Source organism: Hyperolius riggenbachi, chromosome 2 (assembly GCF_040937935.1).
Source record: "Hyperolius riggenbachi isolate aHypRig1 chromosome 2, aHypRig1.pri, whole genome shotgun sequence".
In the NCBI taxonomy this organism is placed as follows: Eukaryota; Metazoa; Chordata; class Amphibia; order Anura; family Hyperoliidae; genus Hyperolius; species Hyperolius riggenbachi.
The window spans coordinates 493,603,449-493,625,121 of NC_090647.1; the positions used below are offsets into that span (position 1 = coordinate 493,603,449).

At 43.2% G+C, this 21,673-nt stretch overlaps 1 protein-coding gene across 1 annotated transcript in view; it reads left to right on the forward strand.

Annotated features, from left to right (window-relative positions):
* Positions 1-364: 364 nt before the first annotated feature.
* Positions 365-21,673, forward strand: part of ERG (ETS transcription factor ERG) — a 247,873-nt gene continuing 226,564 nt past the window's right edge. Inside the window, exon 1 of the mRNA XM_068270411.1 lies at positions 365-444. Coding sequence (XP_068126512.1) covers positions 406-444 — 39 coding nt within the window. The 5' untranslated portion in view covers positions 365-405. The remainder of the gene's footprint in view (positions 445-21,673) is intronic.

A 21,673-nucleotide genomic window follows, 5' to 3' on the forward strand; every position in this document is an offset into this window, starting at 1 on the left:
CTTAAAAATGCTACAAAATACAATAAACCCTTGAAATGCATACGCCTAGACAACGGCAACACCATTTGCGCTTGTTAAGGCGTTGCAAGAAAACTTATGCAAACAAAGCCTAAATGTCCAAAAGGATGAACTGGGAGGCAGAAGGGCTGGGACCAAAGTTTGATAGGTGAAAGGGGTGATGCCTTATTTGGCTTTACATGAAAAGTCAACATTTGCATATTGCTTTTGCTGCCTGTATCTTTGCAACTACTCATCATTTCTCCTTGCAGTCTACCATTGTTATTTCTTTATGCAACAACAACTAGTCCTTTTTTTCTTAGTGATATTTTTAAAGACTGTGTCTCCTCTTCTGCAGCTCCACTCAGGACTCACTGTATGGTATGGTGATCAGACTGGAGTAAGGACATGATTCAGACTGTTCCAGATCCATCGGCTCATATCAAGGTAAGAGACTGAATTCCTTATTACTGTACTGCAGTTTGTGTCACTAGATAGTAGGGGTGCTTGTACTAGAATAGAGCTTGTCTGTAGTGAACGATTGTGTACTGTAGTCAGGAAGCCAAGCTGTGAATAGTGGTTTATGAGTCAGACAGCCATTACCAGAACACACCAAGATGATCTACTAGACAAGGGGTAGACGATCCTGATCTTCAGGAAAGTGTAGATAATGCAACAGTGACACCTGCAGGATGGAGGTAGGAAGTCTGCTACTCAAAGCATACCAGACTTTATATATACATACCAGAATCTATTTTACGCTGACTTACCTACTGGTTGATCCTATCAGTCCTTGGTTGTATTGCTTATTTGTATAATTGATTGCAGTACCTTGATCTGTATTGCTGTTTGCCAGTCTTGGTTTTAATTGTTTTTTATTTTGAAAGGGATATGTCCCTAATAAAGATTTGCATTATTTTTGACACTATTGGTGTTGATACTATTTGTGTTTAGCCATGGTTGTCTTTTCATGTTTAAGTTTATAGTTATATTTCTTCCATGGCTCATATTTTGATTTTGTTTTGGAAGCTTTATCTTGTATCCTTTGGTTTAATGAATGACAATGATGTCAAAGTCAGGAAAAGATGCCAGGTTGCATAGTAGCGCAGCCCACAGAACTGCAAGAGACATGTGATTCCATCTATCTGGATGGATTCCATTCCGTCTATCTGTTGTATGCCCACTACATTGCACTACAGCGCAACCTGGTTATTGCATGAACAAAGAGCTAACCTAACTGGATGAATATCAGGGGTGTGTCATGGGCGTGTAAGGGGTGTGTCAGCGGTGTGCCAGGGGCATGCCCTTTGCCTATATATAGTTTTGCACTCTTTTGTTTGTCTTTCTCATTCGTAGATGTTGGGAGATTAGGGCAGGGCTACTTGGTGGGTTAGCAGCAAGAAAGGAGTCAGATAATACAGAGGGGGGGGGGTCTTTGGCTGAAGCACGATGCACAACGGTGGGGTTAGGGCTTGGTTAGAAGTGATGAGCATGAATTTCGCATAATCATAATTTCGCATTGTAATTCGCAATTACAATGCAAAATCGTAATGCAAAGTTTTGGGGAAAATTGTAATGAATTTCATGTGTAAACGTAATCCGGAACCACAATATTGACATTTGGTGTAATTTTGTGCCGACTTAATAGCAAAGCCCCCATGCTATCGTCACTAAATTTGCTATGTATGTTAAAGGGAATATTGGAAACAAGTAAAAAAAAGTCGTTTTTGACTTGTTCTCACTATTTCTTTCAAAAAGACCTGTCGTTTTTTTTAGAAACTCTTTTAAAAATATTTTTTAAACTTTAAAAAACTTTTGTCCTTTGCATTTTTAAACTTACAAATGCATTACACTAAATCAGTTGTATGTCTAAATCATAATTACGTATGGCCATAATTGAGAAAAATGTACACAAAATTTTGCATAATTGTAAGTAAGTAGGTGGATTTTGGAAATGTCAGGAATTTTATAGGTCACCTAAAACCAAGCATTGGTGGAAATCTAAGCATTAGATGCTAGACACCAGTAGTCATATGAACTACAGTAGTTAATGTTCCCTCCAGGTCTTGATTTCAATGATGCCTCCGACTGGTTGGCATGGCTAGCTGGTGGACAGAATTCTACCTTCAGTCTGCCAGCCGAGGAAGTCAACTAATTGTTGAAGGTCCTCTAATCTTCAGCAATGGTTCACCCTTCAACCCAAACACAAATTCAGCACATGACCTCCCCCTAAATACAGAGACAGTGATTCGCGCTGACTGACACCTTGCAGGAGAATTATGAGCCTATGAAGATCCAGTGACATTCCTGGGCTGTTTTGTATTAAGTTTTATCCCTCAAGAATTCACCCAAGCGCTAGGGAAGGTTGCAAACATAAGCCTCGCAGTCGTCGTGGGCCACTCGGATCTGGATCTGATTTGACTCACATCTGTATTCAAATGCGCTCCGAAAATCCGTCACAGATAGACTCCTATCTGATCATCCAAAAACAAACAGCCTGGCAATACAGTGCAGATGGAGACATCACATATGTTCCCTGGCCCGTCTTATGAAGATGAAATATGCCCAAGATTTATACATTTTCCATAGATGGACAGTAAAACATATTGGCGTGCTCTATATTATTCCATGCAGAAACTGTGGGGATTTCCATTGTTTTATACAGCTGTGTCTCAGACAGGATAGCTGATGTGGGGTTGGATGGAAGGTCTAAGCTCAGGGCAGAATGTATATTATCAATCCCCGCTTCATATCCCAGCCTGTAGCATTTTAATATATTTTTATAGCACTGTTTAATGTATTTACACTAATACGTGAAAACATTACCAACACCAGCGTTTAATTGTGTAAGCAGAGATGTATCTCCAGATTTCAATGTATGGCAAGTGCTGTGGTTCCTCCTACTTTAAAGTGTACCTAAGACAAGGTAAAAGGAAAAAAAGATACTTTCCTAAGAATCCTCCTAGCCCCCCACTATTGCCACACGTGAACTCGCTTATCAGATATGTTATGTGACCGCACTCTTCTCCATGCATGAGCGTGGCCATACTGTGCAAGTATGGCCACACCTGAGCAGTAAGCAGGTTTGGCCATACTGACGTGCTTGGAGAACAGCTCTACTCATGCATGGAAAGAAGTGCAAGCGCAATCTTTAAGAGTGTCTTGGACAGCAGTGGTGGTCTCTGGGAGGACGTGGGATGTTTCTGAAAGTTCAAGAGTCTTCCATCTTCTTAGTATTGTAAGAGTGAACAGAGGCGCCAAAAGGATAAAAAGTATTTAAAAACTTTAAAATTCCTCGGGAGGCAGTGGTGGACTTACCTCCCTGAAGTGCCTTATCAGGACCTTGAGACCATACTGTTGTGTACTCCTTCCTGTTAATGCCTGAGGAAGCGGGAATATACCTGCGAAACGCGTTGCATTGTTTGTTGGATTATGAGAATACATTTTTCTATGTGAAAATCGACAGTTTCATGTCTACTTCGGGGAGGTAAGTCCACCACTGCCTCCTGAGTGAATTTTAAAGTTTTTAAATACTTTTTATCCTTTTGGCGCCTCTGTTCACTCTTACAATACCAATATCCACCCCTGGTGGAGGGGTCAAATCCCCTTTCTTCTTCTGATCTACAGAGAGCGACATCTTAATCCTGAGTGAGGACAGGTCTAATCTCCTCAACTGTCTTTACAGTGGTTGCCTATACGGTAACCCTGGTTTGTGAGTATAACTTTTACTTACTACTCATTTATCCAATTACTTTACATACTACACTATATTGGGCTCTCAGTGTTCCCCCTTTTTTCTTTCCATCTTCTTAGGTAAGCATATAATTTTTTTTCCTTAGGCTCACCTTGGGTTCTGTTGGGTTGCTGTGCTGCAGCACCCCTGGCGTTCCCCATTTACAGTCTCCCCATATAGAGCCCCCCTCTCTCCCCAGGGATTGCAGAAGCTGACTGGGACCCAGCTCTGTGGTATCACATGATGTGGGGGCTGGGAGCAGAGCAGATCAGAGGTGGGAGGCTCCATGCTTTACTAAATGCTCTAACAGCGCTGGCAAGCTGTGCATTTACTACACGTTGTGCACTATACACCATGCACACATTTGTACGGAGTGTAAAAAAAAACTTCAACAGGCACCACACTGCCGGCGAAAATTAAAGTAAATATTCTAAATGTTTAGCCACTGAGACTGTGATGACCAGTGAGGGATAAGGAAATGTACACACACATGCAGCATTCCCTATTCACATCAATGGATCTGACTGCGACTCCACCAGCACATCACACTCCGCCCAGCTGTAGTGGTCCCTGAAAGACCTAAACTGAAGTATCTCTGAGTGCGGTCATTTGGCTTACTAAATCAGTCCCACTTCCCCAACAAAACTTCCACTGGGTAACAGGGGACTCAAACGGGGCCCCTGACCCTCAGTCCCCAGACCAGCTGCTATGGATATAGATACACCCCAGCTCCTGTGCAGAGGCGTAGCTATGGGGGGAGGGGGACATGTGTCCGCAGGCGTTGTACTGTGAGTGCTGCACCCCACGTGTGTGAGAGACGGTTCGCTGGCTGCCCAAAGTGCCCCTGCTTCTCTCCGTTCACATGCAGAGGAGTGAAGAAACGTTAACAGCAGAAGAAAAAGCGGGGCACATCTGGCTATCTATAAGGGGGAAAGGGGGGCACATCTAGCTATCTAACTGGGGGCACATTTGCCTATTTAAAGGGGGGCACAAACAGGGGAAGCGAGCACATTTGGCTATCTAAACAGGGGGAAGGGGGGCATATAGCTATCTATAGGGGGGAAGGGGGCTATCTAAATAGCATTTGTACATTTGACTCCACATCCTGATACGAGGCCATGGCCATTCTGTCCAGAAGGTGGGGAGGGGGTCTTTATCCCGGGCCCTGAAAACCCTAGGTACGCCTCTGCTCCTGTGTATCAGTGTACTGTAGGAAACCCTGTAGACCACGCCATAAAATCCCTGTAGGTGGGATATTCACTAGCAGGCTTGCTGCCTAAAAATGGCTTTTACCCAGAAGGCATTTCTCCTTTGAAAGACTTATTGCAGAACAGATAATATTTTTATAACAACAGTATGAAATGAGAGCCCCAAGTCAGTAATTCAAGAAGTTCAACAAAACAGCACCACCTGCAATCGGTCCGTTCTGGAGTATTTCTGCCCACATTGCTGCACGCTTACACTCTCATTAGGAGAGATTTTGCTTGGAACGCACCGCAGAAACTTTTTTTCTTTCTTTCTTCGGAGAATGAGCGATTCCAGCGAAGTCCTAATGGGTTTTCTTGGAGACGGCCTTTTCCAGGAAAACGTGGGTGCCAGGGTCCAAGTTATTTGTGTTTGTTTATGGCTCTGCAGTGCCAGAAACCGTACGAACCAAAGCGGCGGTATCGTTTTCTAACCTGCTGGCGGGGTCCAGCTGCGGCCCACGCTTCTGCCGCTGAGCAGAGTTGTGACAGATGATGAACTCTTTTAGCATTTTTTCCCGAGAAGCTGGATATAAGACGCTTCCTTTGATATGGAAATAACATCTTTTAGAGCTTTGGTTTGATTTGTAGCAGGTGTACTTTTTCAATTTGTTTTAAGTCTTTATTTTTCTAAGCCGTTTTTTTTATCGTAAGGGTAGACGGGAATTGTAGTGACTAGGAGTTACTGGCACTCCAATTTATTAGTATATAATGCACTCCCATCTCTGAATGCCAGTAGCACTTCCAGTAACTTTTGTCTGTAGAAACTCTAAACTGTCTTTTATCTGCCCTGACCAGGGTAGTAGGAAAAAAGGGCGCCGGCTGAGGGTGGACGAAAAGGGCGCCGGCATAGATTCTAATGCAGTTATCGTTAATACGGCAAAAAAAGCTAAAAAAAAGGGCGCCACGATAAATATCTTTAACAACATTAGAACATTAAAGTTTTTGAAGTATGTTATCGTTTTAGAAGCTTACAACGTTATAGTTTTTATCATATTATTTTGTTTGTATGTACAGATTTTACGTTATCAAAGATATTATCATTTCTATGTGTAAAAGGGTGTTTCTGCAGAGGGAGTGGTTAGGGTTAGGCACCACCAGGGGGAGTGGTTAGGGTTAGGCACCACCTGGGCGGCGGTTAGTTTTAGGCAACATCAGGGGGGTGGTTAGGGTTAGGCACCACCAGGGGGGTGGTTAGGTAAGGAACCACCGGGGGGGTTATGGTTTGGCACTACCAGGGGGTGGATAGGGTTAGGCACCATCGGGGGGGGGGGGGGGTGGTTAGGGTTAGGCACCACCACAGGAGTGGTTAGTTTTAGGGTTGGGTTAAGCTGTATTGTTGAATTACGTAACAATGTTTTATGTTAATATTTTTTCATTATTATTTTCTCTCTGTTTTTACAACGGTATTTATCGTTAACCAAGTTTGACAACGATGTTTATCATTATCAGGTTTTGTAATTTACCGGCGCCATTTTGTTATCCAGCCGGGCCCTTTTTTTCAGGGCGCCCTTTTTTCATGCACGCCTGACCAGCATGATATTGTAGCATTAGCAGGGTTGTTTATGGCTATTTTGATGCCCCAGGCATGGCTTATTTTGCTCACTCTCCCCCTCCCAATCAAAATCAATTAGTTTGCTGGTGCCAGGGCCGGGCCAAGGCAGAGACGAGAGAGGCTCCAGCCTCAGGGGGCAGTGTAGGACACAACTCACCCAGCTATCATTCCCCTATTGCGTTTGAAGCAGAGAGAAATACGAGAAGGGGATACATGGCAGTGACTGCAGGCCAGATAACTAGAGATTTGGGGGCCCTGGGCCACCTCTTAGTCTAATAGCAATCAGAGTGTGATGGCTGGGGTGGGAGGGATGGAGGGGCGCACTTTGGTGTCTCAGCCTTGGGTGCTGGAGGACCTTGTCCCGGCTCTGGCTGGTGCCATTAACAAATATACAAATTATATTCAGAAATTATTATAATCTTTATGTACAGCCTGGGTCTTTATAGGTCAGAAATGCAAAATCAGTATAGGCTAAACTTAAAGCTATTACTGCTTAAATAGCTTATTAATAGCACCTGCATGTGAATTACCATTCATACCCTTCTTAATTTAACAAGTCGTTTTGTATAACAATTCCATCAAGCGTGATGTACTAAGAATAGCTCTGGCGTGCCCCCTTCTACAGGTGTCACTCCAGGCATCTGCCTGGTTTGTCTATGCCTATAAACTGCCCTGCCGACAAAAAACAGTGGGGTCAAGAAGGACACGGGAAGCCTCTGTATCATCAAAGGCTTGTGGGATTTGCTTAGAGGGTCACAGCGCTGGATTGGGGGGTCAACGATGATTTGAGAATCCTTAGGACTATCAAGAGACTTCCATCTACCAAGGTAAGTATTTATTTTTTGCCCACAAGTTTCCTTTTAGTGCATAGAGCATACAATGCATATGTTGCACCTATTGCATACTTTTTTGGCAAATCCCAATGCACATAACATGAGCAATGTATGCATCGTATGCATACACAATTCACGCACTGCCACAAAAACATCAGCATGCAATAAACACTAGTGAATCAGGGTATAGGGAGCGGTAGTAAGGTGGCTAGTTTCTTTTTTGTGGCCTGTAGATATCTTAAACCTCTGGTTAGTATTCTTAGGCACAGGAAGCGTGTCAGCTGCATATGACGTATGGATACCTGTTGGCTCCCTTGAAATATAGGTCCTGCTTCCAACTGTCATTTCACAATGTTTATTTTGCAGTTGCAGCAAACCTGTCACTGCCTACATTGCCTACACACCCCAGTCGGCCTGCACGGTACCCAACACTTAAACCATTTCATTTTTTATTTGCATTCCTAGCTGGCTGGGACCCAACGCAAACCTGTGTTTAAGGTCGACTTGAACTCTGGATGTCGTTTTTAAATAAGAGCTGTTTGTTTCTTCTCCTCTGAGCCACCTTTGATTATATACCTGTGTTTTTAGTTTTTGTCAGTGATGCCACATTAGATGTCACACTCACTCCTTCAATTTTCAGACATTTTCTTTTTATGTTTTTTTAGTAGTGCGATTCTGCGATTTTTCACAACCGATTCTTTTTTTTTACAGCAAATTTTCTCATTCCGATTTTTTCATACGTATCGATGCAATTCTTTTACATGAATTTGTATGTAAGAACGTTATATTCATATTCAAATTTTTGAATTTGTAATGTGAAAATTTGCATTTCCATTTTATACGCCTGTTCTGAAAAAAACGCATGTAGGTTGTTTTTTTTTCTGCAGAAAAATCGGATAGGAAAATTTGCACTATAAAGCATGTCAATTGCGATGCTACTGACTTGCATTAGATGTGGGGAAAATTTGCAGAAACGGAAAACGCAAACTCTGTCATGTGTAAAAGGGATCTTACACGTATATCCTCACTTCCTGTTTTGCCGATGCCCCCTGAGGTTGCCACTAGCAAGCTCCCTGCACTGCCCACCTCCTTTCTGTGCAAATTGTGTTATCTTAGTGACATAGATGATCAATAAGATGCAACATTTTCTATCTTGTGTATACATTCAATGCAAATTGTATGCATTGATTTATCCAAATTTCAATCTACATACAATTTGCATTGGAGTGGAGTAATTAGCTTCTCATTTACCACCTCTACCCAAAGACTTTTGGAGGCAGAAAATAACTATTAAAGGCCATATATTTATAGATTTTTCCTACCAATTCCTGCAGATTCGATCAGTCTGATTGAATCTGTTAGAATTTGCTGCCCCAACCTGCCGGCCCAATCACCACCAGGGGCGTATCTAAGGAAAACAGCACCTATGGCAAACACTGAAATCCGCCCCCGGGGAAGGGGTCGCACCTACCAAATATTTAGTCCGTTGAATCTCAGTTGAATTGGTTGTGTCCAAGTTGAGGTGAAGCATGGCCTGGAAGAATGGAGTAACGTAATAGGTCAGCCTGTACATATTTCCTAATAACAGGGAGCTTGCCCCCCAAAAAGATGTAACCAGGCAGTAAAATGTCCCTCAGATAAAACATAGAATCTGTATGGAAAACACCAAGGATGCTATATTGCAGTGTCCCCAGTAAGTTGCACCTATGGCACTTGTCAGACCTGTACCCCTGTAGATACGCCTCTGCACACCACACTTCTGTGTAGCGCAAGGGGCCAGCAACACAGGTGTACACACCTCTTCACCAGCAGAAACAAAAAAAGGTGGACACCTGTATTGTTGGCACCTTGCACTACATGTAGAGGTGTGGTGTGGGAATTTCATGGTTGCTGACGAATCCTGCAAACATGTTGCAATTCCCATTCTTTATAATGAATTGGAATCACATTGCCGAAAATCACATAAGACTGCGAATGCCACACATTGCATGGCCACCCTCGATTCCTGATTCATGCAAGAGGAGAAGGGGCCTAAGGCTTGGTCCCCACATCTGTGCGTTAAAAACTGCAATTCAAAAAGCATATCAATTTTTGTGCAATTGCATGCGTTGTGAAAAGTGGTTTTGGGAGTGTGTTTTTAAAACAACAGGTAGTTCCATTGACAAGGGAATGAAGACCTTGTAGGAACATTTTTCACGTCTTGGGTAAAGATTTGATATGGCGAGTGATATCATGAAAACCTGAATCCTTGAAATACTGTTTATTATGCGGTTTGTTTAAGAAATAGGAGAAATGGAATAAAGGAAAAACTATGTTTTAACAGACACACAATGAAATCTTTATGCTACACTTCAGTGTTAGCCATCGCCATGGTGCAGGTCACATCTGTATATAATTGATAGGTATTATGTTCTCTTTTCATTTGATGGGCCTCACTGGGACTAGATATCATCTAAGATAGTCATAGAATGCTGGGAAGTTTGATAAAGCAGAGGTCATACGCTGTTGCTGATACTAATGTAATGACTTTGTTCAAAGGATCAGTACGTCATCTGATTTTACAAGTGTTAAGGTGGCCATACACTGGTCGATTTGCCATCAGATTCGACCAAAAGATAGATCCCTCTCTGATCGAATCTGATCAGAAAGGGATCGTATGGCCACCTTCTGCAAACAGATTGTGAATCGATTTCAGACTGAAACCGATCACAGTCTGTGGTGGAGCTGCCGCTGCTGCCCCCCCACATAGATTACCTGTTCTGGCCGGCCGGCGCGAGTCCCCTGGTCCACCGATGTCTTCTTCTCCACCCGGTCCCGGCATCTTCTCTGCATCGGCTCCTGGCTGGCATCTTCTCCCATCACCTTCCACATCACACATCCTCGTATAACTTTCTGTCACTCCAGTTACAGCGGAAGTTCAAATAGAGCGCCCTCTATTTGTACTTCCGCTGTCACTGCAGTGACACATGAAGTTATGCCGGATGCCGTGCTGCGGAAAAGATGCCAGCCGGGAGGTGACAGCGGTGACAGTGGTAATGTATCTCCGCTGTATTGCGTCGGTCGTCGGGCATTCGAACGCACTATCGACGCACTCCCGACCCGCTCCCGACCCGAGAAAAATCTTCCACACGGATGGATCGACGGGAGTCGACGGGAATGATGGATTTCGGACGGAAATCCATCGTTCTGTCAGCAGTGTGCGCGGCAATTTCACGGCCGTTTCGATCACTGTGATCGAAACGGCCATATTTCGGCGGGAAAATCGTTAGGTGTATGGGCCCCTTTACGTTGTGTAGTGCTACAATCATCAGCAAATGAAGAAGGACACCTCTTATCTACGGATGTCCAAACATCACGACTTCGCTTTGGCTAACGTCTCCTGAGCAGGGGGCAGCACTGCGCATATTGCCCTGGTGACACCAGAGCCGGGACAAGGTCTTCCAGCACCCAAGGTTGAGACACCAAAGTGCGCCCCTCCATCCCTCCCACCCCAGCCGTCACACACTGATTGCTAATAGACTAAGAGGCACCCCAGGGCCCCCAACCCCCCAACACCTTAATCTCTAGTTATCTAGCTTGCAGTCACTGCCATGTATCCCCTTTTCTGATATCTCTCTGCTACAAACACAATAGGGGAATGATAGCTGAGTGAGTTTTGCGCCCCCTTTTACACTGCGCCGTAAGGCTGGAGTGTCTCTCGCCTCTGCCTTGGCCCGGCCCTGGTTGGCACACTCAGCCGCAAGATAATATGCATGTAGTATTGGTGCAGTGCGATTGTCCTGCCCTGGGCTCACCACAAGTGCAAAAGCAACCTTAAAGAGAAACGCCGACCAAAAATTTAACTTTATCTTAATCAGTAGCTGATACCCCTTTTACATGAGAAATCTATTCCTTTTCATAAACAGACCATCAGGGGGCGCTGTATGACTGATATTGTGGTGAAAACCCTCCCACAAGAAACCCCTCCCACAAGAAAAGTTTGAACTTTTGGCAGTTTTCTGTCTGTGAACCTTGTTGCATTGTGGAAAATAGCTGTTACAGCTGTTTCCAACTGCCAAAAAAACATGCAGCAGCTACGTCACCTGCCAACAGTAAAATGTTCACTGGAGTTCCACTTTAAACAACATATGACAGTTTATACAATACTGCAACATGTAACAGACAAAATATGTAATAAAAAATAGTATTGTATATTTTAAACATGAAGACAACTTTGATTGTGTCCCTGAAACAATGTAATTTAAGTCATTTGTAAGCAGGGGACTATCTCTCTAAGTACCCCTCCCAAAACCCATAGTTCTGAGGCTAGTACTGACTAGTTCAGCATTGCCTTGCTAATCTCACCATTCTTCCACCCCTTTGTGTAGCGTAGTGTGCAGCATAAGACACTTCCAGACACCGTTTGTAAATTGAGAGTTAGGACTGGGCTGCTGCTGCATAGTTCTGACTGCTCATAGCTCCTTTAGACGCACGCCAGGTGTGCATTTTTTTATATTTAAAAGTATATCTGTTTGGCTGTTGCACCAAGATAGACGCTTGGGGACTGTTAAACAATAAATTACAGATGCGCACACCGACTTTTTATTTGATATATGATAGGCTATCAAAAAGTAATGCCTGTTAAGGCATAGTGTTTTTAATAATGGGGAGATGGAAACAATCAACATAAATCCACGTTGCCTCTATATTCCTCTACTACTCGCAGCTACCTTTCCACATAGTCTCTATGACATTCCATCAGCAATGACTCTGAGCCTTAGATCCAAAGTAGAAACCAGGGGCGTAACTAGACATCACTGGGCCCCCCTGCGAAATTTTGGATAGGGCCCCCCACCTCCCTCGCTTTCTGCACAGGAAAACTGAGGACCAATGTGTTTTCCCCATGCAGATAAAAACACTTAGGGCTTGATTCACAAAAGAGTGCTAACTGATGGCTCAGGCGTTTTTGCGCGAATTTTCGCATTGCGCGCGATTGTGAATTTTTACGCGAAATGATAGCGGTTTTCGTGTGAAATCGATATAGTTTTTGCGTGAAAATTCGCGCTTGCGCACAAAAACCATTATCGTTCCGTAACCGTTATTCGCATCACGCGCAACGCGAAAATTCACGCGAAAATGGCCGTGCTATCAGCACTCTTTTGTGAATCAAGCCCTTAGACTTAAAGGAAATGTCAGGCAATCTATGCTACCCCTAGATCTACTTACCCGGGGCTTCCTCCAGCCCCTTGCAGCTGACAAGTCCATTGTTACAGCTCTGCTCCCAGTATATACATACACACACAGCCTTATTATTTTACTACATGAGAGCACATGCTATATGGAGGAACAACAATGACATGCTGAACATAAGATATAGTATTTACTGTAACTTTGGCAAAACATTCAGAATGTCACTGATTGATACTATTACAGGATCTTGGACTCAGTATGAGACAAGCTCTAAATGAGGCGGGGACAATTAGACATAAATCTTAACCACTCCGCTGTGTTGTCAAAGTAATCAGAGGCCATAAGGTCATTAGCCTGTGTGTGATAAGAATCTAGGAATCTCTTTGGAGTGATTGCTTATAAGGGACAGTCTACAACTTTTTTTTCACCCTGTGACTCCTTTGTTTGTAACGTTGTACATGAAGTCATCAAAACTGAGCTGCAGCGTGAGACAAATGTTTTTTTACGAACCCTAGGGAGCAGGGACAGTGCACAAAGTGTGTGCGATTCCTTATCTGTGAGGTGGACACATGCAGTCAATATAACAATGGTGCGAGAGCAGAATACGTTTTTCCTCTCCATGCCCTTAGCTGTCAGTCTCTCAAACTTTCCCCCCCACGGTCCCCCTGTGGCTTCTGGGCCCCCCTGCGGAGGGTTTATTGTTACGCCCCTGGTAGAAATATTTCATAATATCATCCCGGCTCCACCATTTTAACTTTCTGCAGGTCTTTTTGTCTTGTGCCATGGGTGAAACCTTCATCAGCCAAACAGGTAGAAGTTAGATGCTGGCAATGGTGCAATGGATTGTGGGAGCTATGGGACTGGCCTGCCATTCAGCTTCTCTGCCTTGGCTTCCTAAGGGAAGGAGGCGTGGCCAGGATATTGGCAGTGTCCAGAGAACAAGGCGAAGGTAGAGGGACGAGGTGGGGAAGAGTTTTTGGGGAACATCTTTAAAAAGAGCTTAAAATGGATCAGAAACATGGAGCACATGTGATTTTCCACGCTATTTTGCGAATACAATAGAATACATTGTAATGGAGGATGTGTGTGTCATGCAGAGAAAAGCAGAGAGCTGTCCGATTTCAAATTGCGGGAAAAAATGCGAACGCAGTATGCCAATGTACCTGAACAACATGGGGGCTCGGGGGGGGGGGGGGGGGGGGGGCATTGACTACAATGGGCAGTGTGGCAGTGCGCATTTTGCTGTGCACAGCCAAATGCATACTAATCCAATAAGTATGCAGTTAGAGCAGTGCATTGCATCAGACGATATAATGTAATTGCTGGCGCAATGCAATTATTTTGTGATGGTACGTTCACATTGACGTGTTAGCATCAGTGTGGAGGAATCCATTGCCATAACGAGGAGCAATGCAGTGCAACATAACGCGCATATTAACTGGTGCAGTACTTTGTATATATTGAATTTCCACCCTATTCATTGCACCACATGTATGACTTTTCCCCTCCATTGCATTGAGATCCTTTTTTTGCAGGAAATACAAAGCAATGCCCCACTGTGAACATAGCCTAGTAAGGGCATGAACACACAAACACGCTCCTGTCCAGTTGTCAGCAACACATTGGCTTATACACATTGCTAAAAATCAGACATTAGTGCGCTGGTGTGTTCAGGTCCTAAGTGTAAACATATCACTTCAAAATCAGCACAAGCACCTCCCCCCATTCTTGTCCAGCCAATGGCATAGCTCCCCACCCTCCTTCCCCTTCTCTGCTTCTCACATGTTTAGTTTGAGTCTTATGAATCCACTGCAGGTACACTTTAAAGAGGAACTTTAATCAAGGATTGAACTTCATTCCCATCAGTAGCCGATTCCCCCTTTTTCCACGAGAAATCTTTACCATAAGATCATCAGGAGGGGTCTGTGCGACTAATATTGTGGCAAAACCCCTCCCACAGTGTGTTGTCTTGACCAAGGTCATGACAGTTTGCTGTCTGTGAACCTTGTTGCATTGTGGGAAATAACGTTTTTTTCCAACAGCCAACCAAGCAATATCTCCCTCTGTGCCTAGAACTCGTAGTAACGAACATTCCGTACAGATCACCTGGCAGAACTAATGATGTCACCATCTGTGATAAATATCAGAATGGAAATCAGGTAAAGGAAAAATTTTGCAATAGACAAACTCTGACTAAATAATCTATAAATATAGTAAAAAATAAGCAATTGTATTAATGGTGTTATTTTCACTGCAGTTCCCCTTTAAGTTGGATTGCAGGGTTAGCAGGCAGCGAACTAAAGAAAATCGAGCATTACCTCAGAAAATCTTAACGTTAACATTGGCCATCAACAGACTCTTCACCTCTCTATGAGGCTTTTGTTAAGTGAGTTTGTCTTGCGGTTTCAAAGCCAATTTTCTTCCCTCTTCCAGATTTTGGATGCTTGCCTGATTACAGGGAACAATGCAGAGAGCAGACCAGAAGAACTAATATTGTTTTTTTTAATCTTGTCCATTTCCAAATCTGTTGGACATGATTTCAGTTTGATTTGTGAGATCAGAGTCCAGCGTTCGCTCCCAATACACAAAGCTTCTGACTTGCGTCTGCCTCTCTGAAATTGTCATATTTTTTGAAAGTGAAGCATCTGTTATTTTTCAGAGTAAAAAAAAAATAATCTGGCTTCACTTAAAACAAATGAAGGATAAAAGATTTGGATGTGTGTTTAAGCCAAACTATTCGCACAACGCTAAAAGAAAGTGTGAAATTAGTTCAATACCAGCAATTTCCTGTGAACTTTGCTCAGAGTTCATGTAAATGCTGCGTTATTGTAACAATTTCACTTTTACCGTGTGCTCCCAAGAATGGCTGACTCCCTTATTCAACTCTGTAGGCAGACTGGTTACAGTGTTAGCATGCTTATACTCAAAGGATAACTGTACTTGCAGAGAGTTGTACTTGCAAATACTATTAGTACAATAATGGTTTTTTTTTTTGCCCTTTAACCCCTTTTTCCCCTGCTACAGTATATCTATGTCATCTGTGGCACCCTCCAAGCCACCATGACGTAGATATACTGACTGGCTTGCAGCCCTGCTGTGCATGATCGGGTGCGCTTCAAAGCGCACCCCCCCCCCCCCGGCACTGTCAGCTGTATTACTAATTGGCGAAAGGGAACATGTTCCCTTGTAGCCAATTAGGGATTCCCCCCCGCGAATGAACTTTCACAGCTTTTGCCAACAGCAGTGATCATTCATTTCTCCCCCTCCGTGGTCGGATTGTTAAAAAAATGCCCCTACAAGTTGAATATCTCACCTGAACTGGTTCCTGTGATCATGCTGCAGCAACAGCCTGTATTTTGGGGCCCATCAGGGTAACAGGGGGTGGGGAATTAATAATGGGGGCACATCTGATGGTCCTGGGGGCCATAACCTAACACTGGGGGCACATTTGGCTATAATGGGGAGGGGGCGCTAATCCTGGGGACACATCTGGCTACAATGGGGAACATTGATCCCGGGGACACATCTTGCCCTAATGGTGGGCCCTATTCCGGGGAGCGCATCTGTCTATCTATATACGGGGCTAGCAAATACAGGGACAGATCTGGCTATACTGGGGGGCTGATATTGGGGGGCACACCTGGCTATACTGGGGGGGGGCTGATACTGGGGACACACCTGGCTATCTATCCTTGGGAGACGTAATACTGTTGGCATGTTTGTTATCTACTGTATCATTTTTTTTTTTACTAGAATTGGTGAAACCTAAGGATTAATGCAATTTTTCATTCCCCCCCTCTTTTTCCCATTAAAATGCATAACATTTTTTCTTATGTCAAAATACCCCCTTATGAAAGTCTAGTATGTCTTGAAAAAAATGATACCTAGATTATTTAGGTGTCGTGAGTAGGGATAAAGTTATGGCTGTTTAAATAGGGACATGGCTAAAGCGCCAAAACTGCTCTGGTCCATAAGAAGGTCTGGATGCGAAGTGGTTAATCAGGGCCAGCTCTACCGTGAAACCAGCCTAGGGAGCAGCACCGGCAACATCTGTGACACAATACCCCATTCAAGACCAAAATAATCAATGACTCATTCCCTTCAGTCTCTGCACCAGAAGAGCTCACACTCTAATGTCCTCCCCACAGTCACATACCATTGTTACTATTATTACTGGTAGCATTAATATACATTTTTAACCATTTATCATTAGGTTGATTTAGTTTCCTGGCATTGGTGATGACCAATGCAGGCATTATTCCCGTTATCACTAATCTTCCATGCACATTTAAGGGCCTCATTCTATGTAGATTGTAAGTTCACAAGGGCAGGACTCTCTCCCTTTTGTGCCTCTGTATGTTTTGTTTGTCACCATACATTTGTCACTGTAACTTATATTTTTTTACACTTCTATATTATGCACCAATGCTATTTATTATGTACCTGATTTGTTTTTTTTTCCATTGTAAAGTAATGGTGCTATATAAATATTAATAATAATTACTAATAATAGCCGCTCAAAGCCATACAACTAATGGAAGCAGAGACTTTGTTGGGCATTGGATTTTTCCCTTCCAGCTCTGAAGTTGGGCATAGTCCAACAAGGAACTTAATAATGGCTGCCGCCACGTGAAATAAATATTACTTGGGTGTATTTGGGCTCCCTGATTCCCACGCCACTGCCATATCTAGTCTGGTACAATGTCAGGCTACTCGCATCAAACAAAGTCCAACACTCTGGTCTTATTTGGAACCACACTGCGCTGGTGTGATTGCGATGAGGGGCAGAGCTACAGCACACAAGCTGCTACCAGCCTCACCCTAGGTCACCCCCCCCCCCCTCCCGTGCTGGTTGGTCGCCTCCTTGCACTAGTACAAGGAGGTAGAGACCGTACCGACTCCCCCTGCAGCACCACAGAGAGATTACCCACACACCCCTTCCTAGCACAGCAGAAGTAAATGCTGGGGGGACGTAGGTGATTTGATAATTGGATCAGAAATTATTAAAGGTAAAACACAAAATGCAGTCAGGGGCAGCCTCCACAGTTTGCTCCAGGCAGCAAAAAGTCTAGAACCGGCCCTGAGTGCAGGAATCCTACAGAATCCGTGGCGGCAAATGAATTGAGACCAATGGCCTATTTCACGCTACACCATCACCCAACAGGTAGTCAGTTGTCCTCTCCTTCCACTAGAAGAATTACACACTTCCTATTGTTTTAGGAACATTAAGAAAATATTACAAGAGCCTCTCCCACCGAGGACACGTGTTGTTTGAACCTCTGCCCTCTGGCAGCCTTCAGACTCATAAAAACCGAAGCAAATACTGTAGAATAGTTTTTATCCCTTAGCTATCACTATGTGGTGTATTATATTGGATAAGGGGCGAGTGAAATACAATGTATATATATAAGGGGGTAGCCAATTAACTTATCTGTGTTGTATGTTTTTGGGATGTGGGAGGAAATCGGTGTACCTGGAGGAAACCCACACAGACACGGGGAGAACATAGAAACTCCATGCAGATATTACCCTGGCTGGGATTGAATCAGGGACCCAGTGCTGCAAGGTGACAGTAATTAATCCCTTAGCTGCTAGTTATACGGTTATTGGGGGGATGCAGTCTTATTTGTAGACTCCAGCAGGGTGACTCTAATGCTTTAGATTTGATATATTCTCTCCCTTCTCCTTTTATAAAAGCCACTGTATAAATCAGGAGAGAGGCATACGCTTCTAATCAGGAGCTCTGGTTATGTGCGCCAGATGTAGTCATCAAGTAGGCCGAGTCTTAACGAGTCTGTTCAGTGCACATGTGTGTTCTCAATGTACACTCCATAGATATGTTATCCATCATCGGCCTGATTGGCAGTGGTGACAGCAATGTGTATAAAGAGGGGTCTCAGCCGACAGCAGGATATCTGTGCAATTTCCTTCCTAGTAATCTGCAAATGAGGAGGGTTCAGAGGGGACACGCTCAGTGAAAGCTTAAGCATATGTGCTTATGTTCTATCAGCCTGAGATTGCCCAGTGATCAATAACACAGTGACCCAATGACCATCCATTACTGATACTGCTCCCCTGAAGAGATCTGAGGACCTCCTCCTGCCTGTCGCGTACAGACTTGGTAATGGGGAAAAGCCTGTAAATAATTGGTCACCAGGGGGTCCTCAGTTGGGATGAAATTTACCACAGCATCAGTTCACAACCAGGAAACTTCCATCCCATGATGTATGGAAGGAGTAGGAGGCGCCCGGTGACAAGGGAGTAAAATATTCACTCTATATAGTAGATACAGCATTCAGTAATAGATGGTGTGGTCCTACCTTCTAGATGTCCCCTTTCGGGAAGTATACAAACTGGGTTTTTTTTCTTTTGTGTAACGATTTTATTTTGCACAAGACAATGCGTTTCACGGTAAAAAACGCTTCCTCAGGTCAATAGCAGTGCCTCTGTAAGATAGCCTCTGTGTATCCGCGTTGTCTTGTGCAAAATAAAATCGTTACACAAAAGAAAAAAAAAACAGTTTGTATACTTCCCGAAAGGGGACATCTAGAAGGTAGGACCACACCATCTATTACTGAATGCTGTATCTACTATATAGAGTGAATATTTTACTCCCTTGTCACCAGGGGGCCTCCTACTCCTTCCATAAATACATCGTAACCCCTTATCTTAGGGGAAGATCACTATCGGAGTATTCCGATAAATCTAACTTTTTTGGAGCTGCGACCAAGAACAAAGACCGAGTGGGGACGGTACTTCCCCACAGGCGTGAACGAGTGGTTGCCTCATTCAGCAACCTACACTTGTGAGTATAAATTTTGTTGTCTCTACATAATCTTCCCATACCCACTAACGTACTACACCAGATTGGGCTCCCGGATCCCCTGTGTTTTCTCACCCGATACCTCCAACCCATGATGCTCAGCATGACCTCTGACCTGAAGTCAGCTGGCCAATAGGGATGGCGTTCATTGCTGTGACTGCATTCCCAAACCTGCATACCCGCATTGTTTTGTGCATGCCAATGGCTAGCTGACTTCAGTTTAAAGGTTATGCTAGGCATTATGAGATAAAAGGTTGCACTGGAAAACCAATGCCATGACTACTGTATATACTCGCGTGTAAGCCAAACTTTTCAGCACAAAAATTTGCTTAAAAGTCACCTCTCAGCTTATGCGGAAGTCACCCCCACATTGTGAGTGTATGGTGGAGTCCGTGTTCCCCGGCTATGTGGATCAGAGAGGTATAGTTAGTGCAGTGATCCTGATATGTGAGGACTTCCCTGATGATTCCTTCCCCCCCACTATTGTACAGTCTGCTCACTAGTGATGATTGTAATCAGCTAACTACGATTATGCAAATGTTCGCATACATTTTCGCAATTTCACATATACGTAATTTCGATTTGAACATTTAATTGATTTCATATAGTCATTTATTATTTTCGCATAAAATTTCCAGTCATTTTTGCGTAATTTTGGCAGTGAAAAGCAAATCCCCCATACATGCTATTGACACCAACATTGCTACATATGTTAAGGAGAATAGTGGGTACACGGAATTTTCCAAAAAGACCTCGTAGTTTTTGAAAAAATTGATTTTAAAAATGCAAAGCAAAAAATGGTTTTTAAACTCAGAAAAATGACCATTTAACCACTTCACAACTTAGGGGTTTTACCCCTTGAGTACCAGAGCTACTTTCACCTTTCAGCGCTCCTTCCATTCATTCAGAATCAGAATCAGAATCAATTTTATTTCGCCAAGTAAGTTTGCACCTACAAGGAATTAGTTTTGGCAGTTGCTTAACAAACACAAACAAAAACAATACAAGGACAGACAGTGTGTATATTACAAGTCAAGGACATTATAAGTATAGTGTCAGTAAGCAATGTGAGAATTGTTCTGTGCTGATTACTTTCAAGTCCTGGCAGCTCTAACGTGGTTCAGCATTAAGTACGGCTACCGCTTGAGGAAAAAGGCTGTTCCTGTGTCTGCAGGTTTTGGTAGTGATTGACCGGAATCTTACTCCTGAAGGCATGCGCTGGAAGATGGAGTGAGCTGGGTGAGAGGGGTCAAAGGCAATTTTGGTCGCTCTCTTTCTGCACCTGCTAGCATAAAGATCCTGCAGGGATATAACTTTATCACTACTTATCACAACGAAATGAACTATATCTTGTTTTTTTTGCCACCAATTAGGCTTTCTTTGGGTGGTACATCATGCCAAGAATTATTTTATTCTAAATGTTTTTTAACAGGAAAATAAGAAAAAAATGGAAAAAAATTATTATTTTTCAGTTTACGGCCATTATAGTTTTTAAATAATTTTTGCTACCGCAATAAAAATCCACGTAATTTATTTGCCCATTTGTCCCAGTTATTACACCTTTTAAATGTTGTCCCTATCACAATGTATGGCTGCAATATTTATTTTATTTTTTTTATTGTCAATTTTTAAAAAAATGTATATTAAAAAAAATTGATTACCTTAGGGGGGAGAGAGAGAGAGAGAGAGAGAGAGAGAGAGAGAGAGTGTGTGTGTGTGTGTGTGTGTGGTGGGGGGGAGGCATTAGTTAATTTTAAATAAATAAAAAATTCTTGTAATTTAAAAAAAAAGTGTACTGATGTGGCCACATCAGTACTTTACTATTTGGCCACGAGATGGCCTCCGTCATTTTTTTTAATGCATCCTATAAGCGTACATAGTATGCTTACAGAAAGTGCACTGTGAATGGGAGACTTTTTTTTTTCCACAATGATTACACGGCTTCTCATAGAAGCCGCAGGTCATTGCTTCGGGGACATAGAGCAATAAATTCACATTCATTGATCTCCGGGCGAGCAGGTGGCAGCGTGAACGAGCAAGCGGGAGGACGTACAGCAGCGGTAGCGGCGGTAGTACGTGTATCTACGCTCCGGGTGGGGAAGTGAAGTTAAAAGGGGTGTAGATATAATGTACCCGGGCAAAGAACTAGTTAAAAAACATTTTTTTTTTGCATTTCTTAAATCGATTTTCTCAAAATCTACAAGTTCTTTTTTAATGTTTTTTTTTTGAGTTGTACCCACTATTCTCATTAACATATCTAACAATTTTGGTGTCAATAGCATGTATGAGGGCTTTACTATTAATCACTAAAGTTTGCTC